The 27,217-nt window shown below is 43.1% G+C and overlaps 1 protein-coding gene across 1 annotated transcript in view; it reads right to left on the bottom strand.

Annotated features, from left to right (window-relative positions):
* The window catches only part of nwd1 (NACHT and WD repeat domain containing 1), an 85,298-nt gene that overhangs the window by 40,239 nt on the left and 17,842 nt on the right, over nucleotides 1-27,217 (bottom strand). Inside the window, exons 7-14 of the mRNA XM_059977735.1 lie at nucleotides 20,528-20,687; nucleotides 19,216-19,333; nucleotides 17,748-17,912; nucleotides 17,150-17,344; nucleotides 15,017-15,139; nucleotides 13,413-13,612; nucleotides 6,151-6,423; nucleotides 2,678-2,768 (exon numbers count right to left, since the gene is read on the bottom strand). Coding sequence (XP_059833718.1) covers nucleotides 2,678-2,768; nucleotides 6,151-6,423; nucleotides 13,413-13,612; nucleotides 15,017-15,139; nucleotides 17,150-17,344; nucleotides 17,748-17,912; nucleotides 19,216-19,333; nucleotides 20,528-20,687 — 1,325 coding nt within the window. The remainder of the gene's footprint in view (nucleotides 1-2,677; nucleotides 2,769-6,150; nucleotides 6,424-13,412; nucleotides 13,613-15,016; nucleotides 15,140-17,149; nucleotides 17,345-17,747; nucleotides 17,913-19,215; nucleotides 19,334-20,527; nucleotides 20,688-27,217) is intronic.

Below are 27,217 nucleotides of genomic sequence, written 5' to 3'. Positions count from 1 at the left end.
GGTGGTAAAACGGAGAATAGGGAGGTGAAAGAGAGTAAAGGAGAGGAGGTAGACCTACCCTTAGCCAGGAGGAAATTTATAGAGGCACGGAGTAAAGATGAGAAACAGATAAGGCTGTTAGAAGGTCCAGGGTTGGACATGAATGATCTGTCTGGCTTGACAGAACTATTTGAAGAAGTTGAAAAATTTAAATGTGTTCCCGATAATGAAATGAGGGCAGTCCAAGATTAAAAGGATGCCATTACCTTGATGGAGTCTGCTGGGTTAGCAGATGAGGTTGTTTCAGCCCGTGGGGTTGAGTTTACTCCAGAAGGGAGTTGCCCAGAGAGTAACTGGGAGGATCAGGGGAACTTAGAATTTGAAAAGGGGACGGGTGTTGAAAGCCTGGAAGAGGCAGATGTCCCGTTTGAGTGTGTTCAAGATGTGGATGCACGTGGTACTGAACTTAGTAATGAAACTCCGGAAAAGTCTGAGGTATCTGATTCAGTTAAAAAGGAATGCAGTCCTTGTGGGTCAGATGGACTTGGTTCAGTGAAGAAAGGGTTAACCTTGGTACTAGTGGGAAGTGAGAATTCCCAGTTGTTTGTGTTCAAAGGTGTGTTAAAAGTTAGTGAGGAGATAAAAGGTGGTGAGGTGAATATTATTATTGGAGAAGGGAAAAGTGTAGTTCCTAAATTGAATGAAGAAAATTTAAAGTATGGATTGGTGTCAGAAGCAGTAACCAGGCTGAAGGAACAATGGCTTGTTAACAAGGTGCCTGCGAATCAATTACAGTTTGATTTGGAATGTAAAGGTGCCCCACCCGCTAATGTTATTCAAGGGTGTACTGTGTAGAGGCAGAATTTGAAATGTTGTTTGGACAAAGAGGGACCACTTGCAGATGTTAACCTGAAAACTAATAGAATGAAGGGTCCTGAAGATAAAACTAACGACTTGCTTAAAAATAAAGAATTGTGTGGAAGTTCAGAAGATGGGCTAAGTTTGGAAAACATTGTTGATAAAATAACTCCTATGAAAGGAGCATGCAAAAGCCTATTCCACACTGGTGAGCAAGCTGACCATGTGAGAGTTAAATGGAAAAGGGGCAAAGGTTGAAAAAATGCCACTTTAAATAACAGAATCTGGTTTTAAGGGATTTCGACAAAGCATGTAAATAATAAAGATAACACCATGGAAGATTGACTGTTAAGTTTAAAAGTAAAATAAAGATTAGTATTTGCATAAACTTTTGTAATATACACTTTTGTAATATAAGCTAAGATCACAACTTTTTAGCTTTGTTTTTGCTGAGGAAAAGGAATAAAAAAAAAGTGGTTATTAAATTGGAGTCTGATGCTACAGGAATTTTATTGGGTACAAGATATTAAAATATTAAAGGAAGTGACAATGTAATCGCTAACTGTTTAGATGCTGAATTGAATGTATAACTGTATTACTCTGTAGTGAAAAAAAACTCTTTTGTATTGTGTTAGATTCTGAAATTCTGTAAGACTCTGTAGTAGTTAATTTTTCCCTGTGGTAAAAATCCTTAGAAGGATGGGGGTGTTATGAATGAGGAGCAACTCTGATGGGCAGAAGGGTACAGAATCACCAATGCCCGCCCCCACCTTTTTTGAGAATTGCAAACTCGCTATTATTTCGGGTCTGATACCCAGGAAATGAGAGAGATACACAGCATGTCAGTAATGAGAGAGAGACAACGCCGGGATACACAATGGTGGAATGTCTCCTATTGACAAAGAGAGAGATTACTGCTATTGTCTCTTGAAGGAGGAATTGTGTATTGAGTACTGTACTATTCATTGAAACCCCACAGGGGGCAACCAGGGTGGTCCGGTTGAGGAATTGCATCATCCCAACCTGATTGACATCTGAGACCCCGTGAGTGGAGATAAAAGTAGGGTCTGGGGAACACCCCTCAGACGCACCAGGAGAGACGCTACGAGACTGGTGGGGGCTTGTGTGTGTGTCCATCCTTGCCTGGGTGACGAGTCCTCCACTGAACGGTCTAGCTAAAGGACAGAGACAGATCAAGATCGTAAAAGGGAAGTTGGCAAGTTATTCTCTCTCTCTCTCTCTCTCTCTCTCTCTCCCCCCCCCCAACAATTGCAACACAGTGAACAACAACTACTGCAGCCTGTATGAACTGAACTGAACTTTATATTTCCATCGGACAATTCATTATCCCCTAGACAACAATAGAGCTTATTTCTTATCGATTATTATTATACCCACACTTTTAGGTTTAGTATTGATGATGTATATTATCTGTATATTTGCATTGATATTATTTTCGTGTATTTTTACTAATAAATACTGTTAAAAATAGTATCATCAGACTTCAACAGATACTCCTATCTTTGCTGGTAAGATACCCAGTTACGGGGTTCATAACACACACACACACACACACACACACACACACACACACACACACACACACACACACACACACACACACACTCACACTCACTCACTCCCTCAGTGGTTGACTGTGAGCGTACAATATGTGGAACTGACAGAAACAGAAACAAGAGAGGAAGGATTTGTGGAGCACGACAATAACATAAAGTACTGGAAACTTGTAATGGAGAATTTGCTATGAGCTCACAGTCCTGCACAGAGTGAAGATGAAAGAGAAAACCAAGGTTTGAAAGCTACGGTTGAATGTCCTTACCTGCTACCATCCACCTCTCACTTTCTGATGTAACCAGGAAGGTGACTGCTAAGCTGATTTTCTCTGTGACACAAGTCCCATCCAGAGACACCTGTTTAGGGAAAAAGAGAACTTCTCAGGATTGGAGCTGAGCCAGAGTGGATGGGCAAATTATTGAATCACAAACTGAACAGGATAAGGAAAGTCATTCTGCTCCTAACTCTCCCAGTCCCAGCAGCTGACAGGCTTTTCCCAGCTCAGTCCTCAACCTTTTCCAGGATCCCTCCAAGTGAGGGCATTTCCCAGGAGTCTAACAGAAGCAGAATGGCCAGGTAGTGCTGGCAGCAACTCGTCTCTCAGTTTGCTGAAAGTCTGGATCCTCTCAAGCTCCATGGACAGTTTAAAATGAGCCTGTATGTCCACCTTCCTCAGGCACCTGGCTTAGGAAGGGCCAATATTAAAATGGAGAAACTCCTCTTCCAACCTAACTATCAGGCCTTTGGCTGCAAGACTCAGTCTGGACTGTACTTAACAAGGTCAAAAACAGAAGAATGTGATAACTAGAAGCAAGAGTCAGGCATTTCATTCCACTTTCTTTAAGCCAGCATCCAATTAGATGATGGTTAATTGTTTTATTATCAGTTCTATTCTTCTGTACTTAACTCCAAATCATAAACACAAGAGATTCTGCAAATGCTGGAAATCTAGAGTAACACACACAAAATGTTGGAGAAACTCAGCAGGTCAAGCAGCATATATGGAGAGATATAAACAGTCAATGTTTCAGGCCTAGGCCCTTAACCAGAATTGGAAAACAAGGCAGCAGAGACCAGAATAAGTAAGTGGGGGCGGGGTGAGTACAAGCTGGCAGGGGAAAGACAAGACTAGGTGAGGGGGAAAGTAGGTAGGTGGAGTGAGTGGGCAAGAAGCTGGGAGGTGATATGTGGAAAAGGTAAAGGGCTGAAGAGAAATAATTTATTAGGAGAGGACAGTAGTGTCCTTCCAGCATTTGGGTGTGTTGTAGTAACTCCATATCCCCTGACTTATATCAAATCAAAAATCTATTGATTTCAGTACTGTGTTTAGTTTTGGTTGCCTCATTATAGGAGGGATGAAGAAACTTTAAAGAAAGTGCAGTGGAGATTTACAAGGATACTGTCTGGGTTAGAGAGAATATTTTATGAGGTTAGGTTGAATGAGCTAGAGCCTTTCAATATTTGAAAAAGGCATATAAAAAGGGTAATGCTAAGATACTCATTGGGGGTTGGATGGTTGGCACATGATAAAATAGGTCAAAGTCAACTTGGTATCCTTAAGGAGAATCCTTGCCTGACAAATCTGTTGGAATTCTTTGAGGGAAATACAAACAGGATAGACAAAGAAGAGTTGGTGGATATTGTTTAATTAAATGTTCAGAAGGCCTTTGACAAGGTGTCGCACATGAGGCTGCTAATCAAGATTAGGACCCATGGAATTACAGGCAAGATAGTACCATGGATAGAAGATTGGCTGACTGGCAGGAGGCAAAGAGTGGGAATAAAGCGGGGCTTTACTGGTAGGCTGCCATTGACTAGTGATGTTCTGTAGGAGTCCGCGTTGGGACCACTTCTTTTCATGCTATATACCAATGATTTGAATAATGAAATTGATGGCTTTGTGTCCAAGTTTGTGGATGATATAAAGATAAGTGGAGGAGCAGGCAGTGTTGAGGAAGCAGGGAGCAAAAGGACTTATACAGATGAGGAGAATTGGCAAAGTAGAAGATAGTGTAGAGAAGTATATGCATTCGGTAGAAGGACTGAAAGTGCAGACTATTTTCTAAATGGGGAGAAATTCAGAAATCAGGGAAGCAAAGGGAATTGGGGGCCCTTGTGCAGGACTCCCTGCAGGTAAGCTTGCAGGTTGAGTCAGAGATAAGGAAGGCAAATGCAATGTCAGCATTCATGTTGAGAGGACTAGAATATATGAGCAAAGATGTGATGCTGAGACATAATAAGGCATTGGTCAGACCACACGGAGCATTATGAGGATATTTTGGGCTCCTTAATTAAAAAAGGATGTTTGGGCATTGGAGAGAGTCCAGAGGAGCTTCACAGGACAGACCCCAGGAATGAAAGGATTAATGTATGAGGAGTGTTTGATGGCTTTGGGTCTGTACTTGCTGAAATTTAGAAGAATGAGGAGGGACCTCCTTGAAACCTATCAAATATTAAAAGCCCAGATAGAGTAGACATGGAGCAAATGTTTCCTATAGTGGGGTTGTCTAGGACCAAAGGGCATGACTTCAGAACAGAGAGATGTCCCTTTAGAACAGAGATGAGGAGGAACCTCTTTAGCCAGAGGGTGGTGAATCTGTGGAATTCATTGCCACAGACAGCTGTGGTGGCCAAGTCATTGGTTATATTTAAAGTGCAGGTTGATAAGTTCTTGATTACTAAGGGAGTCAAAGGTTATGGGAAGAGGCAGGAGAATAGGATTGAGAAGGATAATACATCAACCATGATTAATGGGCTAAATGTCATAATTCTGCTCCTATGTTGTATGGTCTTGGCTCTGGAGCGAAGAAGGACAAGATGATAAGAGGCATAGGTCAAGTGAACAGCCAGAGACTTTTTCTCAGGGCGGGAATGGCTAATACAAAAAGGCATAATTTTAAAGTGATTGGAGGAAAGCATAGGGGGGGATGTCAGAGGTAATTTTTTTTTTACCGAGAATAGTGGGTGCATGGAACAAGGGGCAAATACATTAGGGATATATAAGACTCTTAGATCAGCATATGGATGATAGAAAAATGGAGGGTTATATAGGACAGGAAGGTTGGATTAATCTTCGAGAAGGTTAAATTGCGGCACAACATCGGGGGCTGAAAGGCCTATACTATGTTATGGTGTTCTATGTTCATGTCAATTGCAGGAGATACTGAGGAGTTTGCCACAAATGGACTTTGCCTTGGGCACAAATCCATTGCTTTGTTCCATAATGCTGTGCCAACAATTTAAACTACTCTAATATCAATCTGCCGCTTCCCTCTATATTGCTCTCCACTTTTCTATTATCTATGTGCCTATCTAAGAGTCACTAATGTATCTGCCTGTACCACTACCCCTTACAGATTGTTCCATACACCCTCCACTCTCTGTAAAAAACTTACCTCTGACATAAACTTTCTGACTCGCGGTCTCAACTCCCCGTTCTGGTTAACTGGAACGTCCACCCCAGAACGGGTGGAATTAACTAAAGCTTGACCATGAACGGATAGCTTGCCTGCGCAGTAGCCTTGCCCTATTAGCAGAGCTTCTGCTGCCTGTCGCTCTATGCAGCACAATGCTCCTTAACATAAAGTGCGTTGCTGACTGATAGCTTTACCCTGGCATCTTTGGTTTGAATGAACACTGAAGATTTCTCTGAAGGGATAATATACAGAATAGAGTTTGTGCTTTGCTCGGTGCTGAGTGTAGATCGACAGGATATTTTCCAGATACTAAATTCCATACCATTGCAATGATTCCATCGCTGAATGCCACTGCTACTTTCGGCTGACTTTTCAATGGAAGGATGCACACTGGTGTTGAGGTACTTGGACCAGTGAGGTGGTGAGTGCTCTGTAAGATGCCCTTGACCCGATCCCACACACAGAGTGTGGCCCCAGTGGACATGGTCAGGAGAATGCTGTTGGAGCCCACCACTGCTGTGAGTGTTGTCTCGTCCAAGTTACCACCTGATAGTTGGAACAGAGGCTCTCCATTTTCCAGGCGCCAACCCTTAACCTGGAAACAATCAGCATTGTAAGAAAGTTAATGAATAGCATTCAAACTTGTAGAAGAGGACACCACCAGGGACAGATTTAACAATCTTTGGGCCTCTCCAGCAAGAACAGCCACTTGGAAAGCAGCTTCTAACAGAACACTTTACTAGATGAAATCTGAAAGTCATCACAAAAGAATCAGACATACCACCAAAACATCAGTTGAAATTGTGTTTTTTTCAGAGGAAAGATGAGCAGTCAGTGTGAGAATTCTTGCCCTGGCATTCTCCAAAGCACCAGCTTGGTACTGCTTCCTTATGGGCAGCTCAGCAAAAATGGGGCTAAGAGGGGTAATAAATCAGCAATGATGGAATGTTGGAGCAGACTGAATGGGCCAAATGACCTTACTACGCTCCTACGTCTTACGGTCTCACTATTGGCCCCTGATCTTACTTGTAAGAGCAGGGACTGATATTTGCTTTACACATCGATTAGATATACTAATTGAATATTGCCCCAGATGAAGAGGTAAGCCTTGGTTTCTCCTCTTCTGTAAATCGCCCTCATTCTTCACCCTTTGCTCCTATAATGAGTAGGGGCAAATGTCATTATGACAAAATTATCTCTTTTCTCTGCTGCTTCTCTCTCTTCTCTCTAATGTGTAGCGACATTTGTGGGCTGCCCAAACACATTCCTAGGTGTGTTGGTTGTTAATGAAAATAACACTTTTCACTGCATGTTTCCATGTACATGTGATAAATAAATCTGAACCTGAACCTCTTAATCAACCAGACCAAACTCCCTTTAATATTTCCTTTTGTTTGCCCTCAAACATCTATCCATTTTTCCAGCCTCAAGTTCATGTGTCCCACTGCTGTTGCCTTGTCCCCATTACTTAACCAATGACCATTCAACTACTATTCCTAGTCCCATGTTAATTGATGCTTCCTCCTTCCAACTTTAACTATCCAGCCCACTTCCCATTCTTGCAAACTGCTGCTCTCCTCCATCTCCCCATCCTCTTAAAATTCCACCAATGTACTAATGGCTCCAAAATCCATGTATATCTCCCAAGATTTTCCAGTTGAATATTTTTCAGTCTTTCCAACTTTCCAATCATTCAGATAACTGAAATAATGTTTCAGGCTACTGCACAGGATTGAAAGAAGCTACAAAAAGTTGTAAAATTAGTCCGCTCCACCTTGGGCACTAGCATCCATAGTATCCAAGACATCTTCAAGGAATAGTGTCTCCGAAAGGCGGCATCCATTACTAAGGACCCCCATCACCCAGGACATGCCCTCTTCTCATTGTTACCTTCAGGAAGGAGGTACAGAAGCCTGAAGTTACAGGCTTATTGATTCAGGAAAAGCTTCTCCCCCTCTGCCATCTGATTCCTAAATGGACATTGAACCCATTTTACCTCATTTTTTATTATTTCTGTTTTTGCACTATTTTAATTGAATATACATATATATAATTAGAGTAATTGATATATTTATTTTTGCCTACATTATCACGTATCGCATTGAACTGCTGCTGCTAAGTTAACAAATTTCACGACATATACCAGTGATCTTAAACCTGATTCTGATTGTGTTTCAGAATTGTGCGCATATGTCATGAAATTTGTGGTTATGCAGCATCAGTACAATACAAAAAAATCATTTTAAAACTGTAAATTACAGTAAGTATATGCATTTAAAAAGTTCAATTAATCAAGTAGTGCAAAACGAGAGAGAAAAAAAGTAGTGTTCATGGGTTCAATGTCCATTCAGAAATTTGATGGCAGTAGGGAAGAAGCTGTTCCTGAATCATTGAGACTGTGCCTTCAGACTTCTGTATCTCTTCCCTGTTGGTAGCAATGAGAAGAGGGCATGTCCTCGATGATGGAGGTCCTTAATGATGTTTGTCACAGGCATTACTGTAAGCAACCTCTCTTCACTGTCCTTGATCTTCCTCCAGCCTGTAAAACATCCAACCCCATACTTCTGTTCCAGCTCAGGGGTATCACAGTTGCCACTCCTATATGTCTCTAATGACAGAAGTAGGGAATAACAAGCAAAGTCTTTTCCTCTTGATTCTGAACTACTATCTGATGTTTTCCCCCAGGATCAATCCTCAGGCATGTCTCCTCAACTGTGTCTTGCAAAAAAAAAACACTGCCTCAATGTACACAAGGCTAGTCTCCCTGTTATCTTCCTGGCACATCTGTTTAGTCTGTCCAGCTCTTTATTCAGCATCTGGGGGTGGAATCTCCTCCAACCGGATATTGGGATGACAGAAGTCTATACCCTTTGGTCCCAGCCCACAGGATTCATTCTGCAGCCAGCAATTTTATTCCTTGCACTGAAAGTGAACCAGACCATTTGAACACTACATCCACACCAGCACAAAATCAGCTCAGTTCCATCCAGGAACAGGCGGTACCTCAAGAAGGAGGCACCCATCCTGAAGGACCCTCACTACTTAGGACCTGCCCTCTTCCCAATACTACCCTCAGAGAGGAGGTACAAGAGCCTGAAAGGCCACACACACTCTCTTCCATCAGATCTCCGAACACATGAACACCAGCATGGAATTCCTCTTTCGCACTATTTATTTATTTAATTTCTTATTGTAATTTTTTATATCATAGTCTGTACAGCTGCCACAAAAACAACAAATTTCTGATCCCTGTAACATCAGCTACAGCTCTGCTCATCCACTGCTGAAACCCTCACTCGGGTCTTTTTTGATTCTTAACATACATAATACATGAACAGAACAAGTAGGAGCAGAAGGAGGCCATTCAGCCCCTTAAGTCTACCCTACATTCATGGCTGATCCTTTACCCTAATCTTACTTTCCCGCTCACTGCACATACTCCTGACTTCTTTCACATCTAGAAATCTATGATTTTTTTATTAATGGAATCGATGAATGAGCCTCCAGGGCCTACAGGGAAAATAAATCAGAGTGTTCACCTTCCTCTGAGTGAAGAAATTTCTCTTTGTTTCAGTCTTTACTGGCTAGCCGTTACAGTACTTTGAAACCAGCTCTTAGTTCCAGAGCCCAGCTGGGGGAGACATCCTTCCCACTTCCATCCCATTAAGCCCATAAAGAAGATCACTCCTCATTCCTTTAAACTCTGGAGAAAATAGGTCTAGCCTTTTTCAACATCTGTTCATGTGACAGACCTGGAAAGCAGCCTAGTGAATCTTTTCTGCAGTCCCTCAACAGGGAGCCTATCTCTTTTCAGGTTAAGAGACCAAAATTATAAACAAATCTCTGGGTGTGATCTCATCAGGTTTTATAAAATTGTAATAGACAACTTTACTCTTGCACTCAAACCCAGTACTAACATAACATTCACCTTCCTAACCATTTTCTGTCCCTCTAGCCTGCTTTACCGTTCAGTAAGAACATAACTAATCCAATCTTGGCCTTGTTATGAATGTGCCACAACTCTGAGGGGCTGAAGGGTACAAAGTCGCTCCCTCCTTGTTGAGAATCGCAAGATCGCTGTTAATTCAGGTCTGGGACCCAGGAAATGAGAGAGAATCCCCAAGGTTTGGAATGTGTCCTGGCCTCAGCAAAACAAAGCCACGGATAACGGCCATTGTCTCTTGGAGACAGAATTGTGTATTGAGTACTGTATTATTCATTGACGCCCTCAGGGGACGACCAGAGTGGGCTGGTTGAAGGATTGCATCATCCCAACCTGATTGACATCTGAGACCCCGTGAGTAAGGATAAAAGAGGGTCTGGGGAACAACCCCTTTAGATGCACCAGGAGAAACACTGGAAATCCATTGACAGCGTTCGATAGCCAAAGCCGGTGGGGCCCGTGTGCATCCTCCCTTGCCAGGATAGTGGGCTTACCACGGAAGAACGGCTTTAGCTAAAGGAGAGGCCACAAGTGACCGGCCACACCAACGGAACTCTCAAAGGATCGAAATCATAAAAAGGAAAAGATGGCAAGTTTCTAAGAATCTCTCTCTTGACTCCAACCAAAGGCTGCAGCCTGAATGAACTGAGTGACTTTTATATTTTCATCGGACAATACATTATCCCCCAGACAACGATAGAGCTTATTTCTTATTGATTATTATTATACCCACACTTTTAGATTTAGTATTGACGACGTATATTATCTGTATGTTTGCATTGATATTATTTTTGTGTATTTTTACTAATAAATACTGTTAAAAATAGTACCATCAGACTTCAACAGACCTCTCTATCTTTGCTGGTAAGTGACCCAGTTATGGGGTTCATAACAGCCTCAACACCATTTTCCCAAATTTCCCCAAAATTCTTCAGAGATTACATTGTGGGGGCTTCATCCAATATCTTCATGTCTGGTCTAGCTACAGAAGAGGTCCCAGAGGACTGGAGAGTCATTAATATTGTTCCATTATGTAAGAAGGCAAATAGGGATAATCCTAAAAACTATAGACTGGTGAGTCTCATGCCAGTAGTAAGGAAGTTACTGGAGGGGGTTCTTAGGGATAGGATTTATGAGTGATTGGAAAACCATGAGCTAATTAGAAAGAGCCAGCATGGCTTTGTGTGGAGCAGTTGTGCCTTATTAACCTGAGTTTTTCTAGGAGCTTAAGCGATGAAGGTAGAGCTGTAGAAGTTGTCTAGATGGATTTTAGAAAGGCGTTTGACAAGGTTCCTCTAGGAGGCTTATCCAAAAGATTAAGATGCATGGGACCCACAGTGAGTTGTCAGTTTGGATTCAGAATTGGCTCACCCATAGAAGACAGACAGTGGTGATCAGTGGGATTTAATCTGGCTGGAGGTCTGTGAGCAGTGATCTATACAGCGACCTCTGCTGGTGGTGTTGTGGATAGAGAAGAAGACTGCCAAAAGATGCAGTTGGATATAGATAAATTGCAGATATGGCAGATGGAGTTTAACCTGGCCTTTTTCATTTTGGGAGATTAAATGTGAAGAAATAGTTAATGGCAAGGCCCTTAACAGTGTTGATGTACAGAGGGACTTTGAAGTCTAAGATAAATGCTCCCTCAAAGTGGCTGCATGGATTGATGTGGCACTTAAGGATGGATATGACAAGATTGCCTTTTTTAGTTGAGGAATCAAACTCAAGAGTCATGAAGTTATTTGGTAGCTTTATAAAACTCTGGTTAGGCTGTACCTGGAGTACTGCATTCTGCTTTGGTTGTTCCATTATGCGTAGAGTCTTTGGAGAAGATACAAAAGAGGTTTACCAGGATGTTGCCCAGATTTGAGGGCATGCCCTATAAGGAGAGGTTGAACAAATTTGAATTGTTTTCTCTGGAACTGCAGATGCTGAAGGAGACCTGATAGAGGTTTATAAGATTATAAAATGCATAGATAAAGTAGGCAAACAGCTTTTACCCTAGGATTGAAATGTTTAATACCAGAAGGTATACATTTAAGGTGAGGGGGCAAGTTCAACTGAGATGTGTGAGGCAAATTTACTTTGCACAGAGAATGGTAGGTGCCTGGAATGCACTGCCTGGGGAGTGGTGGAGGCAAACAAGATCAGGGTGTTCAAGAGGCTCTGAGATAGGCACATGAATATGCAGGAAATAGAAGGAAGTGGACATTGCGTAGACAGAAGGAATTAGTTCAGTGAGCATTTGATTACTAATTTGATTAGTTTGGCACAGCACTGTGGGCTGAAGGGTCTGTTCCTGTGAAACTATGTTCAAATATCTGTCACTTTCTACTTTGAATATGAAAATCAACTCCCCTCCATTGCTCCATGGGGTAGAGAATTCCAAAGAGTCACAATCCTTTGAATGACGGAAGATTTTATTGAAATCTATTGAATATTGAAAGGGCTAGATAGAGTGGACATGGAGAGGATGTTTCCAATAGTGGAGGAATCTAGGACCATTCTCTTTGTGATGCAGCGTTTTAGTAACTTATTTACAGGATGCTGCAGGGTATTTGAATGGGCTGCTCTTGGAATTTTGTGTGCAGTTCTGGTTGCTCCATTATAAGAAGGATATGGAGGCCTTGGAGAGGGAGCAGATGTCATCTGCCTTGATAAAGAGAAATAACCACAAGGAGAGATTAGACAAGCTTGAATTGTTTTTTCTGGAGTGTCAGAGGCTGAGAAGAGAATTGATAGAAATTATAAAATCAGGAGTGTCATAGGTAGAGTCTTTTATTCCACAGGATGTAAACATCAAATACTATGCCGTAGCTTTAAGGTGATGGGAGGCGGTGAAGTATAAAGGAATTTAAGTATTAGGTAGGGTGGTTCATCAGAAACTATTTCCCAGGGCAGAAATATCAAATAGTGGGCATAAGAGGAGAAAGTTTAAGAAGATTTATGGGGCAAGATTGTTTTTTCCCAGAGAGTAATAGGTGCTTGAAACGTGCTGCAAGGGATGGTGGTGGAAGCAGATTCAACAGAGGGCATTTGGACTGGCACAATAACATGCAGGCAATGAAGTGACAGAAGAGATTAATTGAATCTGGCACAGACACTGAGGGACAAACAGCATATTCCAGTGTTGTCAATTTGAACACTGATGTTTCTAACTTCAACTTTCTTTTTGTTCTTTTCTCTAACAAACTGAATAAACTGGCATTTTTCCCCACTGTGATCTATCTGCCATGCTGTTGCTCCTCAGCCTATCTATATCCTCTTGAAGTCATCCAAAATTCTGGACTCACTCTTACGCCCCCCCCCCCCACCCCACTATACTCAGCGACCTACTAGCCTCTAGTTCTTAGGTACACAGCGGTTGTTTTAAAAGAATCATTCTTGTCTTCCATTCCCTCTCTGACTCTGTCCTTTTCTCTGATGTGTCCTCCAGCCCTTGACCTTTTCAAGGTACCTGTGTTCCTCCAACACTGTCCTCCAGAACATCTTAGATTTTAGTGTTGCGCCTTTGGCGTCCTTGCTTTTTGTTGGAATGAGGGAATCGCTCTCTAACCACTCCACATCTCTGACGAACTGGGTGATTACAAAGCAACGTATGGCAATCTTGTTTGTAGAAACCATTCCGAGGAGTCTTTTACCTGGCAGCCCGAGACTGAGTAGATCACACTGGTTGCTTCATCCACCTGGAGCAGTGCAAAGTGTTCATAGCCTGAGTGGTCTTCTGGGATCGAGTAGATCTCTTTTCCAGTCACTAGGTTCCACAGACGTAGTGTGTGGTCAAATGAACCTGACACAGCTTGGGCCTTGTTATGAATCACTTTGATGCACCGTACCTCAGCTATCAGAGATAACAGATCACATGATCAGTGAGAAGACGGAAATGGGGAGAGAGATGGACCATACACAAATGGGATTAGTGTAGATAGGCATTGTTTCACCTGGGCAAGGTGAGCTGAAGGTGTCATACTGAGTTCCCAGAGGCTATATTTCAATATATTACTATATTCAGCCTTTGAATACAGGCTTCATCATAAACCTTTCTGTTTTTTATTGCTCTGACCCCCATAAGCCAACCAACAGTTGTGATACATTTAAACCTAAACTCTGTGCTCTGCCTAACTCTGTTAAATAGCCTTTTGTTTTTATCTCCTCTATTCAAATTTTAGAGATACAGCATGATAACAGGCCATTCTGGTCCAACAAGTCTGCGCTGCCCAGCTACTTTAACCGAATTCCAAGTACACCTTTCAAGAAGGCAGCTCGTCACCACCTTCTCAAGGGCAACTAGGGATGGGCAATAAATGCTGGCTTAGCTGGCAAAGGCCACAACTCATAAATGAATAAATTCAAAAAAATGTGTGACCAATTCATCTACTAGCCTGTATAACTTTGGAAGGTGGGAGGGAACCAAGAGCAGAGGGATCATGGAAGAAAGGGAGTGAGGAGGGGTATCAGAGGGAGGAAGTAAGCAGGTGAGGAGAAGAGAAGGAGAGAAGCGGGAACCTGATTGGTCCACTGCCCTCTACTATCAAGCTCCTTCTTCTTCTTCAGCCCTTCCACCTATCCCCTCCTAGCTTCTTGCTTCAAACCCCTCCCCCACCAGCTTGTCCTCCTTCTCCTTCCCCCACCTTCTCATTCTGTTACTGTAATATTCAATCAGGTTTCCAGGTCGGCCAGGTGAGACAGGAAATACACCGACCAAATAGGCATATTAATAATTTATTTACAAACAGTAAAAATTTGACCCAAGCATTCATGTTCCCCAAGTTACAAAGCTGAATATATATATTCAATAAGTATACTTACTTAAAAGTGTGCACAGAGCAAACCTCCCAGATGGTCTTGCTTTACACAAAGAAAGAAGAGAGCAAGTCCCTTCTGAGTGTATTTTATATACTTAGGATATTTGAAACTGGACACCAGACAGTTATCCAATGGGAAAAGCAACTGCAGCATCTAAACTAACCAATCACAATGGAAGTGACTTTCACCAATCAGAATAAGACATCCCCCCACAGGAACAGGCATCTTCCCAAAGTCCTTTCCAGTCCTAATGAAGGGTCTCACTTTGAAGTGCCGACTGTTTATTTCCCTCCACTGCTGCTGCCTGACCTGCTGAGTTCCTCCAGCACTTGGTGTGTGCTGCTCAATTTTGTGAACTGGCAGTACTAACCAGTATAAATTACTAATTCTTCAATAATTTAAGGTCACAATAAGAGCATTATAGAGAGCTTTGTCTCACCAGAATGACCCGTCATGGTGTGGATTACTTCAATATCCTGCAGATACCATACGATCATCAGTCCATCCAGTGAGCCTGCCATCAACACTGTGAGATCAGTACTTAGCTCCATCACACTGATACCTGTAGAACACAAGGGAGTTAATACCACACAGGGACTAGTGGCAATAGAAGGGTTCTTCGGTGACTGGTGGTATTCCACAGAGGGTGGTGTTGGGTTTGTTTATTTTGACATATATTAATGATCTGGATGATGGAATTGATGGCTTTGTGACCAAGTTCACTGATGACTCAAATGATAGGTGGAGGTGCAGATAGTGTTGAAAAGGATGGGAGTCTGTAGAAGGACTTCAAAGTTCAAAGTTGAAAATAAACTTATTATCAGAGTACATATATGTCATCATATACAACCCTGAGATTCATTTTCTTGCAGATATTCATAGAAAATACAAGAAGCACCATTGACAGACCACATCCACCAGGACAGACAAGCAACCAATGTGTAAAAGACAATGAATTGTCCAAATACAAAAAGAAAGAAAGAATAATAATAAATAAATAAACAATAAATATTGAGAACATGAGATAAAGAGTCCTATCAACCTCTGCTTTAAATATACCCAATGACTTGGCTTCCACAGCCAACTGTGGCAATGGATTCCACAGATTCACCACTCTGACTAAAGAAATTTCTCCTCATCTCTGTTCTGAATGGTCATCCTTGTACTCTGAGGCAGTGCCCTCTTGATCCTAGACTCTCCCACTATAGGAAACATCTCTCCAAATGCACTCTATCGTGGCTTTTCAATATTTGATAGGTTTCAGTGAGATTCCTCCCTCATTCTTCTAAACTCCAGTGTTTCTGATACATCAACCCTTTCATTCCCAGGCTTAATCCCATGAATCTCCTCTGGACCCTTTTTAATGTCAGCACATCATTTCTTAAAGAATGGGCCCAAAGCTGCTCACAAAAGTGCGATCTGACCAATGCCATATATAACCTCAGCATTACATCCTTGCTCTTATACCCTCGTCCTCTTGAAATGAACGCTAACATTGCATTTGCCTTCCTTACCACCGACTCAACCTGCAGTTAACCTTTTGGGATCCTGGATGAGGACTCCCAAGTTCCTTTGCACCTCGAATTTCTGAATTTGCTCTCTGTTTAGAAAATAATCTACACCTTTACTCCTTCTGACAAAGTGCATGACAATACATTTTCATACATCATATTCTAACCACCATTTCTTTGCCCATTCTCCTAATCCCTCAAAGTTGTTCTGCAACCTCCCTGCTTCAGCAACACAACCTGTCCCTCCCAATTCTAGGACCTACCCAACACTAGAGGCAGTTTTCGTATCGTCTGCCAACTTGGCCACAAAGCCATTAGTTGCATCATTCAAATCCAAATAGAAAAGAATAGGGTTGTGAAACTTGTTGTTCTGTGGAAGCAGTACAGTGCAAGATCTAAAACAATTGCTATAAATTACAATATAAAAAAGTACAAAACAGGAGTAGTAAAGTCAACACGTACAAACAAGCTGGATGAACTCAGCAGGTCAGGCAGCATCCGTTGAAATGAGCAGTCAACGGATGCTGCCCGACCTGCAGAGTTCATCCAGCTTGTTTGTACGTCTTGATTTGACCACAGCATCTGCAGTGCACTTTGTGTTTACGAGTAGCAAAGTGGTGCTCATGGGTTTGTGGATCATTAGAAAACTGATGGCAGACAGGAAGTAGCTGTTGGGGGAAGGGAGGGGACAGAGAAGGGATTGAAAAGGAAAATTATGGGTTGGGGAGAGTGAAAAGGGAAAAAGTTGGAAGATGCTGAGTAGGAGGATGGGAGGACATTTGGGAGGGGATAAAGAGGGAGAGAGGAGTGGGAAGAGGTAGAGGTTGAAAATGGGGAGGGAAAGAGGTTGAGGAAGAGAGTGGGAGGAAGTGAGGGGGCATTGAGGAGGGAGAGGGAAAGGGTTTGAGGGGGTTGAGTCAGGGCTAGGAGAGGGTTGGAGTTGCAGATCACTCAGACCATTTCACTTCCATTTGCAGAAGGGAGTCGCGGTTCTGTGGGCACAGTGACAAATCCTGATCGTGCCCCCCCACCCCACACTTACTAGCAGAAAGTGTTGCTACCTTTTCTGAAGCCAGTAAGTGTTGTCCGGAGTGGCCCACCAGGAGGCTGGAAGAAGCCACACAGTGGAGTAAAGACTGGGTTTGGGCACGAGGCGCACCATCTCCTACACTGCTGGCACAGCTCATCAACCATTGGGTACGAGCTCCTGAAGAAGTCAAGACGAGCCAAGACCTCCATGTACAGAACACGCTCATCTGCAGAATAAATACAAAACAGCAGGCTTGGCTCAAGTTAACTGAGGCAATTTCAGACTTCCAGTCTGCATATGTACCGTATTTACAGGATAACATGTGCCGATGATGCCTTCAGGCATCACCTTATCACAGTTTGGTTTCTGGTTCAGCAGGTCACAGTAATTAATATCAAGTCACATCATTCCCAACCAATTCTATTTGCCTTCAGAATCATTGTGTCTTCCATTCGCTATAGTAGAGTGGTTCATCCACTCCACCCCTAATGAGAGCAGTAATCCATTCCATTTCTATGGCACTCTAAATCTACTAAGCCCCTAAGGAATGGAAAGCATTCTCCAATCTCAAAAGAACACTTGCTTTCTCAATGGCTGTGATTATCCAGTGTATCTGCAAATCTTCTCACCTATGTCATTCTCCATGAAGTTTATCGTAGGCCAGATGAGTAACAGTGCATCCTGAACGAGCTGCACGTCAGGACAACCAACTTGACGGGTGCAAGCGTAGAAATCTTCCAGCACACACTTCATTCCCATGGCTTGCATTTTGCAAACTATCCATTCCATATTCCCTGAGAAATCAAAATAACCAATGACGTGAGTAAAGTGCTGAAGTTGGGTAGCACTACTGGACCTTGGCGCAGCCTTTAGAGGAGTGAGTGGGGTAGATAAATAGTGGATGGGGAGAGTATCACCGGTGGAGAGAGGAGTTCTGGAGAAACTTGGCATGGTAGTGTAGCGATTAGTGTAACACTTTATAGCATCAGCACTCGCGTTTGAGGTTCGATTCCCATGTTTGTCTCTAAGGAGTTTATATGTTCTCCCTGTAATAACGTGGATTTTCTTCAGTTTCCTTTAAGACATATGGGTTAGGGTAAGTAAATTATGGGCATGCTATGTTGGCACCAGAAACATAACAACGATTGTGGGTTGCCCACAGCACACCCTCGAGCTGTGTTGGCCATTGTTGTATTTCACTGCATGATTCAATGTTTTGATGTATATGTGACAATTAAAGTTGGATATTGGTACTGGGAGCTGTGATTTGGGAAATTTAGTGCACAATGATGTGGCAACGACAGATCAAAGAAAGAAACATAAGGCTTACTGATGTTACAGGCACTCTAAAGCAGGAAAATAAAGGTGAGGGGCACAAGTGGACAAGGCGAGGCACAGTAGGTGACACAGGGCACAGCTAGTCAAGCTGCTGCCTTCTAGTACAATCCTGGCCTCGGATGGTATGTTGTGGAGTTTGCATGCTCTGCCTGTGATTGTGTGTGTTTGGTCCAGGATTTCCAGTTTCCAGCCACATCTCAAGGATGTAAGGTGTTGTCCAGTGCTAGAATCAGGAGGGAAATAAATGGCAGTCTGAGGAGAACAAAATTTAGTTGGTTTGGAATGATGTTTAATGGTTGATCGATTGTCCAGGTGCAGGTCTGAGCTCTAGTGCTCTATGACTGGTTGAGCTAAAGGAGGATAGTTGGACTCCAAAGATTTTGTACATTATGTCTATTGAGTTGCTACTTCAATGAAACTGTATCCAATCCCAATCCCAAATTTGCCATCCTTTCTTAATCCGTGTGCCTGTCTGAGATGTTTTTATATTTATCTCTCTAGGTTCATCTTTACATGTAAATATTTTATAATCTCCTATATACATAGATACTAAATATAGATCTCTATGAGGCCCAATGAAGAACTTTTGAAGATGTGTCTCTGATGTGATGCATGAAACTTGGTGATAACTCTGCTCAAAGCCATTCAGGTATACTGCAGGCACTTCACTTTGAGTTTTGTAACAGTCAACACTGTGATTCTGCAAGGCAATGAGAACCACAGTCTTTTCACATATTCCCCGTGTATACCCATCCTTACCCAGAATCTCCTGTTTCAGCTCATCAATTCGACCAGCATTAACCAAATGGTTCGGCAGTTCACTCAGTTTTCGTAAGTTCACAACAGCATCCCCAAATATCAGAGGCTGTGCGGAGACCTAGGAAACAAGCATAACCAATTCATTCCTTTATACCATCCTACAAGTGATGTCCATTCCGGCTGTCATTCCCGACCAGTTTTGGATGACTGCTTCTGTAAAGAGAAGACTGCTTCTTTGAAATGCAGCAACAAATTGTAGTTCAATCATAATCCTATGTTTTATGGTCTTATGGTCCTCCGCCATCTGATTTCTAAATGGACATTGAAATGAACACGACCTCACTACATTTCTATTTCTGTTTTTTGCATTACTTATTTTTAACCTAACTATTTAATATATATACACATAATGTAATTCCGTTTTTGGTTATCTATATTTATTTATTGAGTATTTCATTGTACTGCTGCCATAACGTTAACACATTTCATAACATATGCTGGTGATATTAAATCTGGTTCTGGTTCTGATTTTGATCAAATCTGATGCTCCATGCCTGTGATGCTGCCGCAGCTAAGCTTTTCACTGTACCTGTGTACAGATGTACGTGCCCATGGCAATAATCTCGACTTTAAGCCGTCACTCTTAACTCATGCAGACAACTCTGCCCTTTGGCCCATGCCTGGACCGAGTCTGTGACGAGCTCTGGAGAAGAGTACTATTAGCTGAGCCCAAAATGTGTGTTGGTGAGCAGGTTATTGGTAAGTACCATAACGACACTTCCATCACATTGCGCTCAAATCAGAGTGGTCCGATATTAGTCAGATTGGATTCCTACTGCTTTTTTTTGTGTAGGGCATATTGGGGCAAATTTCCACATTGTGAAGGAGATGCCAGTGTTGTAACTGTATGGGACCGGCTTAGCTGGAGGTGCAACTCGTTCAGGAGCGCAAGTGTTCGGTACCACTGCTGGGACAGAGCGACTGAGCGCTGGGAGATTCCAGCATCTACAGTCGCTTTCGTTCTCACGCCGCAGCTGAGACATTGCACGGCCGTGTGCTCTCGGCTGTTTCCTGATGCAAGGAATTAAACTGGCAGGAGACCGGCTTCGGTGCTGGAATGAAGCCGAATAGTCTGCGATGAACGGTAAGGGTGGTAAGTAAACGGGCAGTGGCGAGTGCGCATGCGGCCGAATGGCGCGGGCCCTGTTCGTCCCTCCCTCCCTAAATTGTCCGTCCAGCGTGTACCGTAACCTTAGGATCGATAAGAGTATTTAATTATACTTCCCCGTTGTCGTTCTTGCGTTTTATGTACCTTTCTGTCTGCATGCAATGTCTCATTCAGCTGTGGGAGTGTGATGGTCTTTCTTTTCCCCTGGCTCCACGTCCCGTTGAAGAAATCTGCCAGCACGGAGTGGCGTTTGATTTTCTCCTCTGTCGGGAGGTACATCTCGTGTACCACCTCTATGAATTGCCTGAAGGAAGTAGAAGAATCATTATAGTGAGGCAAAGCCACGACATGTCAGAAATCTGAACTGGAAACACACCACGGGTCAGGCAGCAGCTGAAGAGAGAAGCGAGTTTCAGATCAATGACAGAGAGAGAAAAGAGATTAGGAACAAGCTTTGTTCCCAATGCTGAGGATCGAATCAAAAGTTCAGAAGGTGCAGTTTGTTGGTCCAGCCCCGGATCTGCTCTGCTGCGAATCCACTGGAGTATGGTAGTTGAAGGCCCAGTGCTTGCGTGTCCAAGGCCAAATTGGAGTCTGCTGGAGGCCAAAGAACGTGGCCTGTCTTGTGGTGAGAAGAAAGTGTCTGTGGGTGGGTGGGTGGGAGGAAGGAAGGAACAAGGCTTGTTTTGCTGTTGTCGTTTTGTTGCTTGTTGTGCTCTGTGTTCTCTTGACCATTGCGGACATAGGCTGTGTTGTCACCAGAATGTGTGACCTTACGCTGACTGCTATGATACCATGCTTCCCTTAGAAAGGCTGAGCGAATGCTTAAAAAAAACTACAAATTTACTGTCAAGACCTCGGACTGGCCTCTGTTCAAGTGTGGGACAGCTGGGGAATGGGACTAAGAAGTGGCCGCAAGCCAAGGTTTATGTTCGCTGACTGAATGGAGCTGCCCTGCAAGGCAGCCACCCAGACTGTTTGCCCTCCACACTATCAGCGATGCTGGTCAATCCCTGTAAGTGGAGCCATTCTGTTTCTTTGCAAGGTCGGTGGCTGATGTGTAACTACAAATGTGCATCAAGGACAAATTCAGTTTGGAGTGGAGGTAGTGTCCCCTCCTGTGGCCACAGACACATGCTGAAACATTAACACCTCTGTAATCTTTGCACTTCTTCCAGTTGGTTGCCCTGGGCTGCTCCACCCTTCAGCCCTTTTGCCCAGAAGAGCTACACATGGATGATGGGGGAGTGCTAGGACTCCACCCCTTCCAGCCACTGCTGGTGGCATGACTCCAATTGGAGTTCTAATGACCCAGCAGGTCAGGTGGCATATGTGGGGAGAGAAAAAAGGTTAATATGTTGAGCTGATGACCTTCTATCAAATGCTGTCTGATGTGCATGTCTTATGAGAAAAGGCTGAGTATGCTAGGGCTTCTTTTCTTTGGAGTGAAGGAGGATAAGAGCTGATTTGCTAGAGGTATTCACAGTGATAACAGGAATAAATTGAGTGCACACCAAGAGACTTTTCCCAAGGCAGAAACAGCTAATACGAGAAGGGATAATTTTAAGGTGTTTGGAGGAAAATAGAGGGGAGGATGTCAGAGGTAAGATTTTTACACAGAGAGTGGTGAGTTTATGGAATGCCCTGTCAGCGATAGTTTTAGAGGTAGATACATTAGGGACATTTAAGATAAGAAAATGGATGATGGAAAAGTGAAAAGCTATCTTGGAGGGAGGGGTTAGATTGAACTCAGAGTAGGTTTAAAGGCCAGCACAACATCGTAGGCTGAAGGGCCTGTACTGTGCTTCAGTGGTCAATGTTCTCTTTGGATACTCAGATAGATACATTGATGATTGTAAAGTGGAAGGCTATGTAGGAGGGAAGAATTAAATTGGTCTTGGTGTAGGTTAAAGGGTCGGCACAACACCTTGGGCTGAAGAGCATGTACTGTGCTGTAGTATTCTATGTTCTATGTTGAGTATGTTCAGCATTTTCTGTTGTTCCCTTCATCTGGAGTGGCTTAGTGAGGGACAATAGGGTTTCTCTGTCACCAGCTCTCAGATCAATCCCACCCTGGATACCTCAGGCTGCCAAAAGATTTTTGGTTGTGAAGACAGAAGAAGGTAAATCAAGTGCATTCATGGGGTTCTGTTTCGTTCACCTTTCTAACCAACTGGGTGATGGAATTGCCATCAAATTGGTGTCTAGTCTGGTGAGAGTTGGGTTTGTGCAAAAGTGTCCACACTTTTTTCCTCTTGACAGTGACATGGGTATGGAAGTATGGGAAGATAATGGAGATCTCTCACCACTGACCTGGAGTTCATTTCACCATAGCAACGTGTCCACATGAGGGTTTTCAGATGAAAAGCAGGAATGCCTTCAGCGCACAGGTTATAAAGCATTGCCCACATAATCACCAGCCTGGAAGTGGTTGACATTCTCTGAGGCTGGGTCTCAGGAAGCTGCCCATTACCTGTTCCCACAGATCTTTGTGATACGGGGGAGGCAATGGCGCTGGATGGTCAGGTTGGAGAAAGGACCTGCAGGACTTGAAGAGGGAGTCTTAAGGGAAGATGCAGTGCTGGCCAAGAGGTACTCCATAAATTTAGTATGTTGTCTGGTTGAGTTTCAGAATAAGGAAACTCATTTTTTAGATAGAGCTGAGAAATCCTGGCCTAATGTGGGCAAATAGGATTAGCATGGGTAGACATGGATAGTTGGGCTGAAGGGCCTGTTTCTGTGCTGCATAACTCACTTTTTCAGATGATCTAAGAAAGATAACACATTGTCAGGAAGGCCACATGCATTCAGCAGGCTCATGGTTCACAAACACCAAGGGCCTGTGAATGGTTCTTATAGAGTGCAAGTTTTGAAGAAAATCGCTGACTTGAAATTTGAACACTCTTTTTCTCTCTCCACTGTATATTTACAGGGTCTTGTGTTTTTATTTCACATTTCTAGCACTTGCAGTTATTTGTTTCGTTGCTTGCTTTTGACATGGAATGGCTGTGCGCCCACTGCCTGTTCGGTGTAAAATGGACACTATCACTAAGAAAGCACAGCAACACCCCTATCTCCTCAGGAGGCTAAAGAAATTTCTCATGTCTCTTTGATCTTCACCTATTCTTATTGATGCACCATAGAAAGCATCATATCCAAATGCATCATGGTTTGGGTTGCCAAATGCTATGTCCTAGACCATGAGAAACTGCAGAGAGATGTAGACATAGCATAGATCATGAAATGATCTGTATAGATAGCATGCCATACAGTTTTTCACTGTCCCTCAGTACAAGACAATAATAATAAATCAATTTACCAATAGCTGTATTAGGATCAATAACTGTATAAAACTGGACCGTTCTGAGCTGTAACTTCAGAACAATTCAGTACAGAATAGGCAAGGACAAGCCAATAATTTTGCAGAAGGTAGGATTGTAGGAGGGAATCCAAGCTACTGTGTGCTGGGAAATCAGGCGATGCATGGAACGTAGAACAATTCAGCACAGGAACAGACCCTTCAACCCATGATATCTGTGCGAACATCAAGTTAAATTAAACAAATCCCTTCTGCCAACATATGCATATACCTATATTTCCTGCAATATTCATGTGCCATAAACACCACAATGTATCTGCTTCCACCACTTCTCCAACAGCAACCTTACGGAAACTGACTGGTGCCAGGAACAACTCTCTTTGACTCGAGTCTGCAGTTTTGACTGTGTGGGTGTGGATGGGAAGTAGGAGGGCTCGTTTTATTTTGCTGTAGTTCTTTTGTCGCTTGTTGTGTTCTGCGTTGTTCTGCCAAGCATTATGGGCACATGCTATTTGGTGTCAGAATGTGTGGCAACACTTGCGGCTCCCCCCCCCCCCCCACGTTATGTTGGGTGTTAATGCAGACAACGCATTACATGTGATAAATAAACTTGCATCTTGCACAGGGCCCTGTAAACCTAACATTTCCAGCAGCCCTATGTTGGACTCTGAGTCTGCCAATTGCTGAGCCCAGATATTTTCATGTCTTAGAATTGGAAGAACCTTTCATGATTCTTGTGCTTTATTGAAATCTGTATCCAGAAGCACTCAGAATCATTGCTGCAGTCTGCCTGTTTCACCTATGTATGAAAGCAAGGTCATCGCCTCTGCAGTCACCATTCTGTGTGCAGCTGAGGGAAGTCTTTGTCTGATGGATTTGCTCTCCTCCACCTCTTGAATACAGATACCTTAAAGGGTTCACTTCAGTACTGGAAGTCGTGCTGAAGGCTGGAACCTGGGTCTGTGAGTCTGTTGGAAAAGCAGGGAGCCTAGAGTCTGCGAATTCATGAGTCCATTGGAGGCCAGAGTTCTAATAAGACAGCTTGTCCTAGGGTTAGAGGACTGTGCATTTGCCTGGGTGGATGGGTGAGGAGGAGAGGGAATGAGAAATAAGACTTGTTTCATTACTGATGCTTGGTATGTTCTGTTTTGTTGTGTTTTGTGTTCTGCTGAGCATTGTAGGCATGCTGTGTTGACACCAGAATAGATGACTGCACTTGTGGGCTATGGCCAGCGCATACTTGGGTGTGTTGGCTGTGGACACAAATGACACACTTCATTGTACGCTTCAATATAAATGTGATGAATAAACCTGAACCTAAATCTGATGTCTCCAGCACATGATGCAGATGCATCTGACTGAGCTCCTCAGTCAAAGTCAAAACCATGGGTATGAGGATGGACTATTATTGGCTCAGATGGTGGAGGTAACAAGCTAGAAGCTAACAAGGTGAACCAATGACAGTGTATGGGAATATCTGGGTAGGTTTAGGGGTCTTCTCTCTTCAATACTATCTGTTGACACAATCCTCTCTGGACTTCTACACCGTTTCTTTCTCTGGCAGTTGGAAGCCTTCAGATAACAGTTGGAGTACTATTATGTCCAGTCTAGGGAGCAGGCAGCAGGTGATGACAAGGTGTTCAGAGTACTTCAGGGCATCCTGAGAGTTCCACAACACCCAGCTGAAGACACTGCTATGTCTCCTGCTCTAGCATTTCAATGGATCATGGTGGAATGGACAGAGACCTTGGTTATCCCTCAGCAGCCTTCCCCCTGTGCACTGCGGCAGTTTGAATGTGCACTGTTTGAATGTAGGACGAAACTACATTTTCCGTACAGATAGTGGCAGGAATTCAACCCTGAATTCAACTCTGTAAAGTGTTGTGCTAGCTGGAACTCCTTACAGACAGCAGTGAGAATTGAACCCTGGCCATACAGCTGGCTCTGTAAAGTGGGGTGCTAACCGTAATCGTAAGATATTAAGAGGAATAGATAGTGGACAGCCAGCGCCTCTTCCCCAAGGCACCACTGCTCAATACAAGAGGACATGGCTTTAAGGTAGGGGGAGGGAGGTTCAAGGGGGATATTAGAGGAAGCTTTTTTACTCAGAGAGTGGTTGGTGCATGGAATGCACTGCCTGAGTCAGTGGTGGAGGCAGATACACTAGTGAAATTTAAGAGACTACTAGACAGGTATATGGAGGAATTTAAGGTGGGGGTTTATACAGGAGGCAGGGTTTAAGGATCGGCACAACTTCGTGGTCCGAATGGCCTGTACTGTGCTGTATTGTTCTATGTTCTATGTAACACTACCGTGTCCATTTGCCAGCATTTGGCTCAAATCCCTCTAAACCTTTTCCTTCCAGGTACCTGTCCAAATATGACTTTTAAATGCAGTAATTGTAATCACTTCTACCATTTTATCTGGTAGCTCAATCCTTATCCCTCTGAGTAAAATAAACCTTGCCTCACCAAACCCCTTTAAATATTTTCCCTCTCATGTTAAACCTGTGCCTTCTAGTTTTAGACTCTCCAAACCTGGGAAAAAGACAGTTGTGGAAGTTGCAGCACAGAAAGGGGTAAGATAATGTCCAGGGGCAAGAAAGCTCTTTAAAGAAGAGTTTCTTCAGAAAGTTCTTTAAAGAGCAAGTTTCCCTTTGCACAGCAGAGGTCTGGAGCCATTTGTCATACAGGGACAAGATAAGAATGTAACAGAAGGATTCAAGGACCACATATCAACTAAGGGCCAATTAATTTACAAACTTCAAGGTATCATCAGCTGTTTGACTGAAGTTTCTATTGACTTTTAACACCTGTATTGTGAATGATGATTGATTTAGCAAGTAAGGAATTTGAACATACAGTACTGTGCAAAAGTCTTAGGCACATATATAGCAAAAGTGCCTGAGACTTTTGCACAGAAATGTAGTAATTTTGCATATTGTACTGTATTTGTCAATGTGGAGTGGGGAGTGAATTTGTAAATCTGAAGGGAACAAAAGATATTGGGAATGGTGAGGTGGAGTGCCGCAGAGGTAGTGTGAACAGGTAGCAGAGGAGTGCCAGAAGTGGGGTGTGGTGTGGGTGCAGGCACACTCATCCCTGAGACACCAGACAAGGTCATTTGATTCCAAACAATTGGTTTATTGATCATTACAGAATGTCTCTCTAGTGTTTCCTGCTACCTCCCCTCCCTGCCCCTTTCCAACTCTCAGTCCACAATAGAAACCCATATCAGAATCAGGTTTATCATCACTCACATATGTCATGAAATTTGTGCTTTTTGTAGCAGTACAATCTTGAGTTTTCAGAGTCTGGTTAATTGGTGATGACACAGTAACCTTTCAACTTATCTGTGTCCATCATGATCCTATAAACCCCTGTAAACTCACCCCTCAGCCTTCACTGCTTCAAGAGAAACCGATTAGCCTCTCCAGCCTCTCCTTACAACTCAAGCTCTCCAGTCTAAGTACTATGCTCTCTGCGCACACAACTTTGTTGACTCACCTGGTGTAA

The sequence above is a fragment of the Hypanus sabinus genome, chromosome 8 (genome assembly GCF_030144855.1).
Source record: "Hypanus sabinus isolate sHypSab1 chromosome 8, sHypSab1.hap1, whole genome shotgun sequence".
Classification (NCBI taxonomy): Eukaryota; Metazoa; Chordata; class Chondrichthyes; order Myliobatiformes; family Dasyatidae; genus Hypanus; species Hypanus sabinus.
The sequence above is the reverse complement of the archived record's forward strand: the minus strand, read 5'-3'. Positions and strand labels throughout refer to the sequence as shown.